The sequence below is a fragment of the Harpia harpyja genome, chromosome 19, assembly GCF_026419915.1.
Source record: "Harpia harpyja isolate bHarHar1 chromosome 19, bHarHar1 primary haplotype, whole genome shotgun sequence".
Classification (NCBI taxonomy): Eukaryota; Metazoa; Chordata; class Aves; order Accipitriformes; family Accipitridae; genus Harpia; species Harpia harpyja.
The window spans coordinates 1,300,445-1,315,223 of NC_068958.1; the positions used below are offsets into that span (position 1 = coordinate 1,300,445).

The following is a 14,779-nucleotide window of genomic DNA, read 5'->3' on the forward strand; positions in this document are numbered from 1 at the left end:
TAATAAAGGTCCTGTGCATTTTGCAAATCTTGCAAGTGATTGCCTACATTTAATCACTGTTTGGGAACACAGAAAGCCAGTGTCTCAAACTGCCTGAGCTCTGCAGGTTCCATACAAAAAAGGACAGCACTATAACATCAAACTGAAGGTGTGCAGCTTAACCGTAAGTTTTGATGTAAAACTTTTCCTACTAGAGACAGTAACTAGGCCTTCAAATGCAATAACGGTAATTCAATCACTTATTCAAAGAACAGCAGAATTATTCTAGTGTTTATTGCCTGTCAATATCCACAATCCTTAACTGTGGAGTGATTGTGAGAGTGATTGTCCAACTGCTTACTGACAGTCCCCCTGCACAGACCCCTTATGAAAGGCTGACTCTCCCTTCCCAAAAGATTCAACAAGATGGGTCCTGTCCAACAGCTTCCACCAGTTATACAGGCAGACATTCACTTTTAAGTTAGTTATGAAACATATGGTATATTTACAGTGTATTTATACAGTATTTATTATGAACACATGACACACTGTACACAAGATCCTGTTCTCTCCAGATGTGCCTGGGATTCTGGAATGGCTACTCCAACAGGCAGAATGGCAGCAGGTGGAAGCAGTGCTCTCCATGAGCACGTTAACATGAGTTAAATTGGATATGTTCAAAACCATTGGTATTTATGGACAAATACAGTCTAAAGAGCAAAAAGGAATCCATGCTCTCTAACCCCTGTAATATCAACACGTTCTCAACAGCATCAGAAGAACAGACCTACAAATAATCATTCCAAATAGAAAATGACCATGTTCCTACATGCATTTTTCAACAGGTGATTGAAAACATCTTAACTGTCTTGCTAAAAGAGAAGTCATTTTATGGTTATATGCACAGAAAGCTAAATTGGACTCTTAAAATATCATAGTAAAAAAAAACCAATCCTACCCAAGAGCAAGCAGAATAATCTAATGGAAATTAGTTCATTTAGACTGATAATATTTCTTGCTACTCATTAAGGAAATAGTCTTTTTAAAATGGATAAGGCTGTTCACTGTGTTTCAGAAACAGACCCTATAACATCATACATAAACCAGCTGTCCAAATGTCACCAGGTCAAGCAAGCTTATGGATGCTCACAGCTAACATTCACTGGGTCAGGTTACATCATCACCACAACATTTGTCACCCTCTAACTCATAGTTAGTAATATGTCAGAACCTGAGACCTTCTGGTTTTTTCGTATCAGTCTCCAGTGCTACATGCGAGTTAGTCAACCCAGTTCAGTTCTGCTTTCATTCCTCCACTCGACTTCCACGCTGTGATATATTTCCCTCCACCTCCACCCCACAACTATGATGTAGTCCTAAGGATTTTAGCTTTAAACATTTGTGCTCTCAATCCTAACAGAAGGCTGTCATCTGGGAGTTACTTGAATCTTGGAAAAAATGCAACAGAGAAGACCAAAACCCTCAGTCTCACTGAGCACAATGCCTACAAATCCACACTGAAGCCAATTCATAGGAGGTATACAATTCTGCAAGAGGAAGTGGAACAGCTTTTTCAAGACAGCATAAGCTTTCATATGATTCAAGAATGATTTCTTCAAGGAATGCTCTCTCAAATCACTGTGCTGGTTAACATACCATCCAACACCTCAGTCTTCAGGAGACAGGCACAGAAAAGCAGCATATTCTACTTCCAAGCCTGGGAGGTCGAGACTAAGGGAAACAGCACCTTTTGGAAACCATGCCATGTCCTCTGGAGGAGTAAGACAAGAAAAGCAGTATACTACAATTTCCAGAGCAGCGTACTGGCGCATTTCTGCTAACTGTAATTGCTTTAACAGCACCCTAGGTAGAAAAGGAAGTTAATATTCCTTTGCTCATCAGCCAACTGTACTTCCCACACAGCCTGAAGGGACCTAGCTTAGTTACTACATGTAAAATGAATCTGTTATCAGCTATGACTCTTACCAGCCTGGAAAACCATTCCAGTACTTGCTGCTGCTATTCTGTGAATATGCCAAGGAATCTGGGCAGGATTTTACCCCCCCCCCCAAATAAAGGAAAAAATATCCCCTCAAACTTGTAATTGGCTGCTCAACATCTTGGAACGTACTGTGGTGCAGCGAATTTATACAGAAGTATAAACATGTGCTTCAAGGCACCAACATCTTCATCTGAATATAGCTTGATACAAACACATGCAAATTTAAAACATTTAATGCAACAAATGATTCACCACTTTCTATTGTTGTAATAGATGTAAACATTTTAGCTAAACAAAAGAAATTAGGAAACTGTCCAAATACATGCCTAAGATATATTGCAGGCTTTGATATAGCAAGAGGTAGTGTTAAATTTAATTAGCACATCCACACATTTCAATGTTAAAAAAAAAAAAAGTGAATACAAAACAACACTAAAATTGATCATTTAAAAAAAAAAAAAAAATCAAAGTTCCCTGGCACTAACTTAAAGAATGACTGAATTAGCAAGTTGACTCAAATAACCTTACCAGTAGTAAATCGGGCTTTCTAGGCCAAGTTGCTTAGGACATTTGAGCAAAGGTCTTAACATAAGGAAACAAGAAAACACACCCTTCTCTCAAACACCAAGAAGTAGGTATGTGCACAAATTAAGAAATAAGCAGGTAACTATTTGCTGATCATGCTTATGCATATATCCCTCATCAGAGCCAATACACTCTTTATACCTCACCTGTCATCTTCCCATGCGCACCTCTGTCACCCCCTCGATTCTGTACAAGCCTAAGCATTCTTATAAAACCTAGTTCAACTCACTGCGCTGCATTAGTTTTGAATATATGAAAATTAGTGGCATTTTAAAAAGCCTCTGTCAGCGCAGTGTACACGCGTTTGGCCGTTGTTGTCCACATGTATATTTCTCAAGCAGCATGCTTGCCTAATTGCAGTTGGCATAGCTGCACAATACCATGCGATTCCTCGGCTCCCCAGGGAACAGGAAAGATCTCCATGGAAACAGACAGTAGCACTCGTTCTTTTGATAGTATTCTGACATGGCTGTAATAAAACTTCATTTATGACAATACATTACCGTGGTTTCACCACAGATTTTTGCAGACAAGAGCTGCCATTGCTGCCATCCATTTACTGTTTTGTGTTCTGAACGTCATATGCATGTTGCTCCCACATATCAAGAAATTTCACTGCGAGAAAATGGATGCATAAGCAAAAGAGGACATTTAGTGCAGTTTTTTTAATTGGACCAAAGGATCTGCATTATTTGGTGAGAAATAGCCCAAAAGAATACTAAAGACTGGGTTGATTGCAGAGTGGATTATTAATACAGCTCCTCCCACTGAAGGAGACAGAGAATATATGATCCAGAAGCAATTACACACCCAACTTCAGAGCAAAAGACCTACATTATAGCAAGACATTTTGCTACTTCCAGATCTGCAGAAGGATACTACAGCAATATGGGGAGAAAAAGCCAACAGCCTCAGTTTCCTCCAGGGTGTGCCTGGCTGAGGATGCTGGGTACAGAACAGGCAGGGGTAGGGGTACTCACTCATGCTGTTACTGATGACCATCAGCTTTACAGGAGGGAGGAAATGGCAACAAGAAGGAATCCAGATGCAGAGGAGGGAATAGAGATGCTTTGATTTAGGACAGTTCTATCCAGACAAGGAAGACAGTTACACACCTCATTACAATAGCCTCCAACAACAAGTGGAAACTCTTTCCAATTTCTTGGCTTTTGAAACAGCCCAAACTGGACATGAAGACACAAACTCAGATGTTCTAAAACAATGTGTTTCTCTCACTGGGCACAGAAGACTGGTTCCCTTGCCACATTAGAGTGGCTGGTGGATAAATTCCACAAACAGTCCAGAATTTTATCCAATTCTTGCTGTATAGTCTCAACAAAGACCAGCACTACTTATGTACTCATAATTAATTTTCTGCCAGTAGTTCATTTCAGCCATGCTGTTGGCAGAAGCCAGATAATACTGGCTGAAAACCAATTAAAGGTGCTGAGGTTTGTCTGGCCAGCACCACATGGAAGTTGTCACACAGGGACAACTTCCAGAGACATAAAGATGTTGAGAAAGTCCTAGAGACTCAGCAGTACACTTCAAAAAGGAAGGTTACAATAACTGTAAGTTTAACATTCAGAGCTTTAAATACATTCACAGTTTTGACAGGTGATAAAAAAGACAATTTCCTGTTATGTTCATAGGCTTGTAGTAATTACAGGCTACTATTCCCAGAACCTAAGCAGCAGTGGGATAATGGCATTGTGGTGTAGCTTCCCCATTGCCTCTAATAACCCACAAAGATAGTAAGCACTTGAGTAGCACTCACAGTAACTTGCCTCACTGATGCAATCGGTATGAGAAGCCAGTCCCGTCCCAGCACCAGACAGGGTACAGCCTTGTATTGGGCTTGCATGGCAAGGTTTTGGTAGTGGGGGGGGGGGGGCACAGGGGTGGTTTCTGTGAGAAGCTGCTAGAAGCTTCCCCATGTCCAATGGAGCCAATGCCAGCTGGCTCCAAGATGGACCCTCCGCTGGCCAAGGCCAAGCCAATCAGCGACAGTGGTAGCACCTCTGTGATAACATATTTAAGAAGGGGAAAAAAAAGTTGCTGCGGCACAGAAACTACAGCTGGAGAGAGGAGTGAGAACATGTAAGAGACTGCAGACCCCCAGGTCAGTGAAGAAGGAGGGGGAGGAGGTGTTCCAGGTGCTGGAGCAGAGATTCCCCTGCAGCCCATGGTGAAGACCGTGGTGAGGCAGGCTGTCCCCCTGCAGCCCATGGAGGTCCACGGTGGAGCAGATCTCCACCTGCAGCCCGTGGAGGACCCCATGCTGGAGCAGGGGGATGCCTGAAGGAGGCTATGACCCCGTGGGAAGCCCGCACTGGAGCAAGCTCCTGGCAGGACCTGTGGTCCCGTGGAGAGAGGAGCCCACGCTGGAGCAGGTTTGCTGGCACAACTTGTGACCCCATGGGGGACCCACGCTGGAGCAGTCTGTGCCTGAAGGACTGCAGCCCATGGAAGGGACCCATGGTGGACCAGTTTCTGAAGAACTGCAGCCCGTGGGAAGGACCCACGCTGGAGAAGTTCATGGAGAACTGTCTCTCGTGGGAGGGACCCCACGCTGGAGCAGGGAAAGAGTGAGGAGTCCTGTCCCTGAGGAGGAAGGAGCAGGAGAGACAACGTGTGATGAACTGACCATAACCCCCATTCCCTGTCCCCCTGCACCGCTGGGGGGGTAGGTAGAGAATTCAGGAGTGAAACTGTGCCTGGGAAGAAGGAAGGGGTGTGGGGAAGGTGTTTTAAGATTTGGCTTTATTGGCAATAAATTAAGTTAATTTTCCCCAAGTTGAGTCTGTTTTGCCCGTGATGGTAATCCGTTAAGTGATCTCTCCCTGTCCTTATCTCAACCCACGAGCCTTTTGTTGTATTTCCTCTCCCCTATCTAGCTAAGGCGGGGAGGGATAGAGCAGCTGCGTGGTGCTTAGTTGTTGGCTGGGGTTAAACCACAACAAGCCTGCAGCATTACCTAAAGCTAACAGGGTCCTGTTGTTTCTAAATCAGCAGCAGCATCATGGAACAAAACTAAGAGGTTCAACTTGCATCCTACTAGAAGTCCACAAAATAAATGGTTAAACACTATCACCTCTTTCCATGAAAGGACAGCAGTCACAATTCTTGCAGCCTGCACAATGAGCCACAAGACCTTATAGTCTGGGCAAGTATGATATATGTGGAAAGTCTTTTCATTTCTTAAAGTTTCAAGCTTCTATGTGATACTGAACATATTTAAGCACTTTTTAACATTAAAAAGAAAACAGTAACTGGTGACAGTACACCATGAAAAACTGCTTACTAACATGCTCCCTCTTTCCAGCTTTTTTTCCAAGAAAGAAACAAGTGGGATTGGAGAAAGGAGAGAAGAGAGCAATTATAACATCCTTCATTAACAGTTGTTTCTAACTTACAGCTCACTGTGTTCAAAAAGGGAGTACAGACATTAGAAAGACAACCTCCCCTCTAAGTTATTCTAGCAGGCATGGCCACAAAAGGATGGTATCACTGGTAGTGCAAGCATGAAGTATACTTTGGAGCAGCAACCTTGGCAGATCATCATATGTTTTCCTCAAATGCTGTATTTGGCATCTGTATTGGGAAGAGAGGAAGGAAATGCTACTGAAACAAAGACGTGGCAGGCTGAGCTGTTGCATTTTTGGCAGCAGCAACAGCTAGGCAGCTGCCAACACAGCTATAGGCTCAGTTCCCTGTAGCTGAAGTGCCCAGAGGAGGTTTCAAGAAGAAAATCATTGCTCTCCTCTCCCTCCCCCATCACTTCTTTTCCATGAAACATGGTAGGGACAAGAGAATGCCATAAAACATAGCAGCAAAGGCCGTCATCATCTTCAAAAGAGAAGGCAGCAGGTGTGCATCAAATGCATTTATTATGCTAGAGGGAAATGCAAGAAACTGGACTAAGAATTAGGGTACTTGCCAAGTCATTTCCAGGTGAACTACCCAGATGAGAACAAGCACTAACAGAGGAGATACCTGAAAATTATAATGCTGCTTTATCCAATCATTATGCCCACAGGAATCACAGGTCTTACAGGTGAAATGGTGGTCAAGTTCAGTGTAAGAAGCAGCCACGTTAGTTGTGTCAAGTTACAGTAAGGACAGAGGCAGCCTCCCGTTCTGGTATGTTCTTATTTTCACACAGCAGAGCTGGCTGCTGAAGCCCATCTCTCTATTTTTATTGCCCAAACTTCATCCAAACGTATTTTCCATTTTCTTTCCATCCAGCTGGATAAGAAGGTTTATTTTTGGCAAAGTACCGTGGATATACACGGGAACTACATCTCTTATTTGGAAATCTGATACAAGTACTAACTCCCTCCATGCCCAAAGGAAGACACAGAATGGCTGTAGGTACTCTGCCATCTCTGTGATCTGAACTTGAGCATCATGCATCCAGACATGTACTCTTCGGTGACTCTGGCCAAAATTCCAAGCAAGCTATATCAGAAAGCCAATGTAATGACATATATGGTCCTGGAAATCCTGGCCTTAAGATCTCAGTCCTTGTGCTTTAGACTCTGTTTCATGGAGTGTCAAATGCAATCACCAAGAACTCCTTGCCTCTACTGCCCATCTACCATTCAGGTTTTGGAGCACAAACTGTTTGTTTTGGATTTGGTAATCAACTTCTAAAGCACATGAAAGGATTATCAATAGCGGGGGGGGGGTGGGGGGGTGGAATTAAAAACATCTTTTCTAACCATCTGTGTTTGAATAACAGCAAGCTATATGGGCCCAAACATACTGTATTACTCAGAGACCAGTAAGAGGCTGAACTGCCAACAAGATTTGAGCTAAAAACCACGTTGCTTAAGAGACTCTACAGCAAAGCTTAGAAATAAACCAGCTCTTGAATACATAATCTTTAGCTCAGCATATATTGGCATAAACAGGATGCCTATATCACTGTCCAAAGGTGAACCATTTGCCTTGAACTCCCCTTACTCATATAGCCCTTCTTATTGATGCTGACAAAACAGCTAGACTTTCTAGATGTTACTGCAGATGTTTTGTAGATAAATGCAGATTTTACCTTTTTCCACAGTTCAGATTAAGCATTTGTTTCACCAAACACATACAGGCTATGGTTTGGATGTTCCTGTTTATCACTTCCTAAATTTATTCTCAAAAAATATTCCCTCCCGCCTAGGCCAATCCTTCTCATCTTTTTTTTTTTTGGTACGGGGTGTGGGGTTTTGGACTTGCAGGCTGTTGACTGCACAAGCCAAACCTAGTCCTTAATTGTGTACTTCATACACAACATTTCAGTATGAATTCTATCAATTTCACGGAATTTCCAACTTCTAGTTTCCTGTTAACTGACATGACCAAGACATTCAGTTCACCTTTCTCACATTTCCTTCCCTACTGTCTCAGAAGTGCGTGAACCTCTACTCCTACAGACATTCTTACATAAATGACAAAACTACCCATACATAGGTGCACATGAACTACCCATACATAGGTGCACATGGTTCTCTCCTAAACAGACTTACTGGGTTTGAGTTAGAAATGTCCGTTGTACAACTGACTTCAGCATCACTCATGTACTAAAGTGTATGTTCTAATGCTTCTTCTGAAGGAATACTGTCAAAAGGGCACTAACCTTAAGCCATTGAATAGCTGCTTAGATTTATCCAATAAGTAGCAAAAGTCTGTCACTGTTTTCCTCTCTGCTTGAGGAATATCATCTTCAGCTCCTCCTGATGACATGATTTCTTTTAGGGCAAACTCAGTCCTGTGAAGAAGAAAATAGCCATATTACTAAAAAAATTGAGATCTACTACGAACTCATCCAGATTAGATGCATGTACAGTTCCATGGAGATGGTAACAAAGAGCATGCAATTTTCCCACAGGTTACTCTTCTCAAGAGTCATTAAAAATAACAGCTGAGAATCAAAGCATGGGACTAATTATTGCACAATGCACTAGTTAAGAGAGCAAAATTAAAAATAAAAAGCGGTACAAGAGTCATAAAATAAAATAACTCTGAGGACTGTATTCACAAACACAAGACTGCCAACAAGAGGACTGCAACACAAACAGTAGTTGGATTTCATACTTGGACAAAGAAATCCTCTCTAAATTTGCCTTTCTGCAGAGGTGTTTATCCTGCAGCCATATTTATAGACTAGCCTCAGTTATGTTTACATTTAATTTTCTTCTTTAACTGCTGAAAACAGTAGCTCACTAGTTCCTACTGTTAAAACATAGCAATTTTAGACAGAATGCTAAAAAATATCCAGCTTCCTCTCTACTTCCTCATGACTGTTTTAAGTCCATGGCTTGCACTGCCCACAATTATACCTGCAGATCTATTTTTACTGTTGATATGAGCAAAACGTCATATTGTACGGTAATCACCTGAACAAAAAACTAAGATATAATGTAGATAATCCTAGTATTGAGTAAGTAGGGAATATGAAAGCCTATAAAGGCAGAGTGGCTTTTAAAAATCTTACTTGAAACATACATAGATATAAAATTATCTTTTTGATCATCTAAAGGTGAGCTCCAGATTTCTCAGCAGCCGCAACAGAACATGCTCCCCTGAAAATGGCTGCCAGGTCTTTAGCTCTTCTGTGTTAAGAATTTTTGTGCAAGATAAACACACCTCTAACTGGGCAAATGCAGAGCTTTTACTTTCAGCAACTTCTCTACCAGTTCTGGTAAGCACTTTTGTTAAGCAATAAGTTTCCATTTGTGCAGAAGCTCTGTTTGGATGCTATTCACACAAATAATTACCTACAAGTCCCAGTTCAAGCCAGGAAATGGCAAAGCTAACTCCTTACAGTCATTGGAAAGTACCCAGAAGCATCTTTCACCAATTGTCATGAAAAACTTTCACAATAACCAGACTTTAGAAATACTTCCCTGAACAAACACTTCATGCCTACCAAACACAGACGAAAATCAGCAGTTCGCCCCCAGCTTTTGGGAATAAGTTAGCAAGCATATCCTGCCAACCAAGCAGTTTCATGATTTCCCAGTTTAGACAAGATGCAGCACACATTCACTTATCTTTTACACACCCATGTGACAGTGCACTAGAGCACTAGTGCAAGGACATGGGGTGCACTGCACAAACCGCTTGTTGGAAGAGTTCCAGAAAAAGGTAGGAAGTAGCTACATATTGTCAAGTAGCTGCAGTATGGGTGCCAGACCAGTGTAAGAGAGTTCAAAACATACCAACCAGATGTCAAAAGCTGTTGGTATGAGCCTAGCAAGCAGGACATGAATATTGAGAAGCACCAGCCTGTGTTTGAAATCTCTAAACATTTACGTTCACACAGCATGAAACAAACAACACTGAGTACTTAAAGCACCAAGGTATGAAATCGAAGTGAACAGTGAGGGCTAAAAAACAGATGTCAGAAGTAGCCAGGAGGTGATTCAGGAATTTCAGGAAGAGGGACAATACCCCAGGTCCTGTGTGCTCCGCAGCAAGGGTGCCCTAATTCCTCCAGCGAGGCCCTTGGATTCTGCAGCACTCCACTGTGGTAGACCAGGCACTCTAGAGCAGCTTCAGATACATTTTCATAAATTGAGGAGCTTGCTTAAATTGCAAAGTACGTTTCATACAGTCTGTATATCATTCCTTTAATTTAATGGTAAAGTCAATTTTATTTTATGCTACCCTTAAGTTATACTATCCAACTACCCCAACCACTGCTAACATTGGCCAACTGAATCTGGGTTAGCCCTGGCATAGGCAAGTAAAACCAACTGCAGTTCTCATGTTGGGGGAGTCCACTAGACCCACTGCGAAGAGGGCCATTTATGCAATCAATAAAAGATATGCTAGTAAATTCACTGCCTGCCAATCTGAAAGGTATCAGAAGGCAGGAAGAATACTTGTTGCAGAGAAAGGAGAAAAAAAATCTCTTTCGGGTTATAGACAATGAAGGTATATTTTGAAAGCCTACTCCAAGCCCAGTCAGTTCCTAAATATTTAGCACAATACTAGTTTGTGGAAAATGAGAAGAACTGAGAGAAAAAAGAAAGAAAAAAGAAAGGAGGGAGGGAGGAGGGAGGGAGGAAGGAGGGAGGGAGGGAGGAGGGAGGAGGGAGGGAGGAGGGAGGGAGGAGGGAGGGGGGAGGGAGGGGGGAGGGAGGGGGGAGGGAGGGGGGAGGGAGGGGGGAGGGAGGGGGGAGGGAGGGGGGAGGGAGGGGGGAGGGAGGGGGGGGGAGGGGGGGGGGAGGGGGGGGGGGAGGAGGGAGGGAGAAAGAAAAAAAGAAAAAAGAAAAAAAGAAAAAAAGAAAAGAGAGATTACCAAACTGAAAATAAAACATTGGAGAACACTCTGGATGGTCAGCCTTCTGATACGGCTGTCGGCATGTGGGTCTGGACCTATTACTGATGCAGAGGGCAAAAGCACCTTTTCTGCTCATGGAAAGAAACTGCTGAAAGCAGAGGGAACAACCTGTCTTCTTATCAGAGACTGCTGATGAAGGAACCTAGGAAACAAACCACATTTAAGCACATTCTGACATTGCATGGAGACCTGAAAAATTAGTATACCCTGGAGATGCTCCACTAGGACATTCAGTTTTTCCTTTATTCACAGGTTCAGAAATGAAAAAATGATTGCTGTAATCAAGCCACACAGATGGTATTAACGCAACCAGTAGCCTGACTTTAGGCTAGAATGTGGTATTATATAGGCAGGGTGAGGAGTAAGAGGCAGAGACTTACATGAAGAAGCAAGCAAAAAGAGCACACTTACTAGAATAGTCAGGAATTCACTTTTTGAAAGAGACGAAATGAAGTTAAGTCTCAATCACTCAAACTTATCTCCAGAAAAGAATCCCTACTGGTAAAACAGACTGTTCCACACAGAAGACATGAAACTACAGTACCCTCAAAATTACATCTTCACTCTCCAACTACGTTGAAATCTTAAAAATCACATATACCAACAGGTGTATACATACATCAAGACTTTAGCTTGTATTGCTTTAGAGATCAAAACATCAATAAAAGCCTGATCAAGTTCCACTTTAAAGTGAAGTTGCCACAAGCACAAAAAAAAAGAGACCTGAAAAAAAAAACCAAACCCACACCACCAAAGTGAAGTACCAGAAACACAAATACGAAAGGAAGGGATGGGAGAACAAAAAATTCACTAGAATACAGAGATAGATGGTTAGTTCAGGGGGAAGACAACAAACCCCTGTACCCTCTAGAATGAGTATCTTACAAAAAGTTCAGGTTCATTTGCAAGAAGCAACTTGGGGTTTATGTATAAAAGGCCTGCCTGCCTGCCAGGCAATGTCTTACTACAACAATAAAAGACATCTGATTGAACTATATGTCACATGAACTTAGCAAAGACAATAAACACTAGATTGTGCTGAAAACTCTAACAGTTCCACTGCGTATTATTACCCCTACATTTTATATTATTTAAACAGATGATGACCATCACAAACATGGGAGGCTCTCGGTGTTCCAGGGAAGGTTATCACTGTAAACCACTACTACTGAACATGACCAAAACAGCGGTTTAAAACAAAGAGATGTACTCATATCATTAAGGTACTGCAGCTCAAACTTTTGTGTGTGTGTGTGTGTGTGTGCATGTGCGTGTGAGATGACAAAATTTTCACAGACCTTCTGCTAAAATTTCTAAGTTTGTTCGTGATTTTAATTTCCATTAAAACCAATACTCAGCAATAGAATGTTGATACAAAGAAGACTAAAATACAGCTAGTAGCAGTAAACTAAAAAAACCTCATTACAATAGTTGCTGCCATGAAAACACCCCTACCATTCAGCATTCCAAATATGCCTTCTACCTGGTTCTAATCTGGATTCCCATATGTATTTCATATGATATAAAAGAAAGACTTGCATGTTAGACCTGGAATAAAACACTCAATGCATACTTTCATCAGCATGCTTTGAATTACACATTTAATACTTACTCTAAAAAGGGCTTTGAACAGAACTCTCTCTGAGAAACTCGAAAAACTCTGCCCTGTATCATGGTCTGTAAAAATTATACCTACCAGCTTTGCAGACATGCTTAGCCTAAATTTATTGTTTGTCAAACATTTTGATGGTATTGCTCCCACTCAACCTTAAGCACCTAAACAGTAAGACAGATGCAAAAATTAATCTCATTTTCTACTGACGCTTTTAGAGGGGGGGAGGTGACCAGACGACACTTGCTTTAAGACATCAGAATGAACGGAAAGGACTCTGGGTGCTTATGAAAAGCTATTCCATTAGTACTTAATAAATTAAACACAGAAACCTCAATGTGCCCTCGTTTCTGGGTTATTTTATAATAAAACAGCTAAATCACCGTTAAAAGTAGAATGAAATGAAACCTTAATTACCCACACAATTATGAAACTATCTCTGTTCTTAATGACCTGAAGATGCAAGCACAATTGCCTGTGGGACAGAATAAATGCAACAGACATAACACCTCTGGGATGACAGAACGAGTATGCTCAAAATAATCAGCTTTGGACAGTGACAAGGGATGAGATCAAGTTTCACTCTCTCGCAGGATAATTAAAGGCATGTTCTGGCTCTGCCACATATTACACTCGGAAAACAGGAGTACTTCTAAACTATCCAGTGTATTTACACATGTACATGGTATAGTGGAAAGTCCTACTGAAAATCCTTAACTTTTACATTTTAAAAGTAAGTATGAGTCCTGCTCAGAATTTGACTGAATTTCCTACTCACTACATGTCAAACTCATCTTCATTATGATTATAAAATAACACCATACAGAAAATACATTATAAAAATATTAAGACTGAATCACGTCATGGGCAAACAGAGTCTTCCTTCTAGGAAAAAATAATCAGGAAAAGAAATAAGGGGTTCAACCAAGAAAGAAATAAAAGCACTGAAGATTTAAGTGGAGTAGTAATAAGCATGACAATTTCCCTCTGTGAGATATCTTTAGAAAAGCTGCCAGAAGGTAATTCTTCTACAGATCTCAAATTCAAAGAAGCGTTTTGGTTACAGACATGAGACAGGCGCTGCTGCAGTTTAAACCCTGGTTTCACTCAGCCACAGCACATGCCTGAATATGAAGGAAAGATGGGAAGGGAAGATGGAAAGAAAGAGGACAACAGGAGCTGTTAAATGATAGGTAAAGCTGGCTTTTCCAGCTGACAGAGAAGGAAAATGAAATTAGTTATCTCATGCACTGGTTTTGGCTTATCATGCTCTGAAGGGGGTGGTATTTGATGCTGTACAAAGAAAGAACTACTATCACAAGCAGCTCCGGAAAGGAGGAGGTCTTCCCTGCACTAAAGACTGTGTTGTAATGCAGCAGCATTACAGACAGGAGAAAGAATTATTATTAGAAACAGCAAGTGGGCACAGCAAAGGGAGGAATATAGCTACTCACATCGCCCTTTCCTCCGGGACTTCTAAGCTCCAAATGAAAAACATAAATAAAATGCAACCAGTAGGAACCTCTCCTTCTCTTTGATATTAGAAGTAACCCCACAGATCTGGGCTCCTCTTCTGCATACAGACAGTTCTCCCAGTTTTGACAGCCCAGCTACACCAGAAATAGAGCCTACTTAATTTTTTGTTCTTGTGTTTGATGCTTTTTGCTTTCTTTCATGCAAAATAAACTGTTGGGCTGTTTTGCATGAAAATGTTTCTTCTTTTTTTCTTAAGTAGTATATGTTAAAAAAATTATCTCCAGAGTCTGCAAAAGGAGACACTGAAACATCGGTTTAAAAGACTGTTAAAATAAGTCAGAAAACGGTGACTTCCAGCAGAACTTATTATTCTCTTAAAGATTTTGCCAACTCCTCAGGCCATACAAGGCAGAAAAACTGTGCTAGCCAAGCATTGCACTTCGCATGCCACGTTCTTTCCAACGCACTCTCAGAACGCACAACTCCAGGTTTGCTTAGTACAATACATTCATAGATTTTACAAATTCATCCCGTTGCAGCACCCAGGGTAGAAGAGCTTACAGGCATCCCAGAGGATGGCAAGACTATGCAAAGCAGTTGGAGCTGAAAGGCAGCAGGAGGCAGGGTATGGGAAACGGATGAAAGTTTCATGATGCTAGCCAGTATTTTTAAAGTTATGTGCCACTTACATCACAAACGTTTCCACTTCCCTGTGGTTTGCCGTCTTTTGGCTAAGGTTTTCCAGGCTCAGCTGGAAGGAAAAAAGAGTGCTGAAGTCAACGGT

General features: G+C 41.6%; 1 protein-coding gene across 5 annotated transcripts in view; it reads right to left on the bottom strand.

The window, feature by feature from the left end:
- The window catches only part of SCAI (suppressor of cancer cell invasion), a 50,939-nt gene that overhangs the window by 26,763 nt on the left and 9,397 nt on the right, over positions 1-14,779 (bottom strand). For 2 of the 5 annotated variants that reach the window (XM_052815904.1, XM_052815903.1), the window contains one exon: positions 8,196-8,327. In XM_052815904.1, the coding sequence (XP_052671864.1) occupies positions 8,196-8,327 (132 nt within the window). Of the gene's footprint in view, positions 1-8,195; positions 8,328-10,012; positions 10,115-10,865; positions 11,563-14,684; positions 14,747-14,779 lie in introns of those variants that run through there. The other 3 variants (XM_052815906.1, XM_052815905.1, XM_052815902.1) reach the window with 3 other exon arrangements.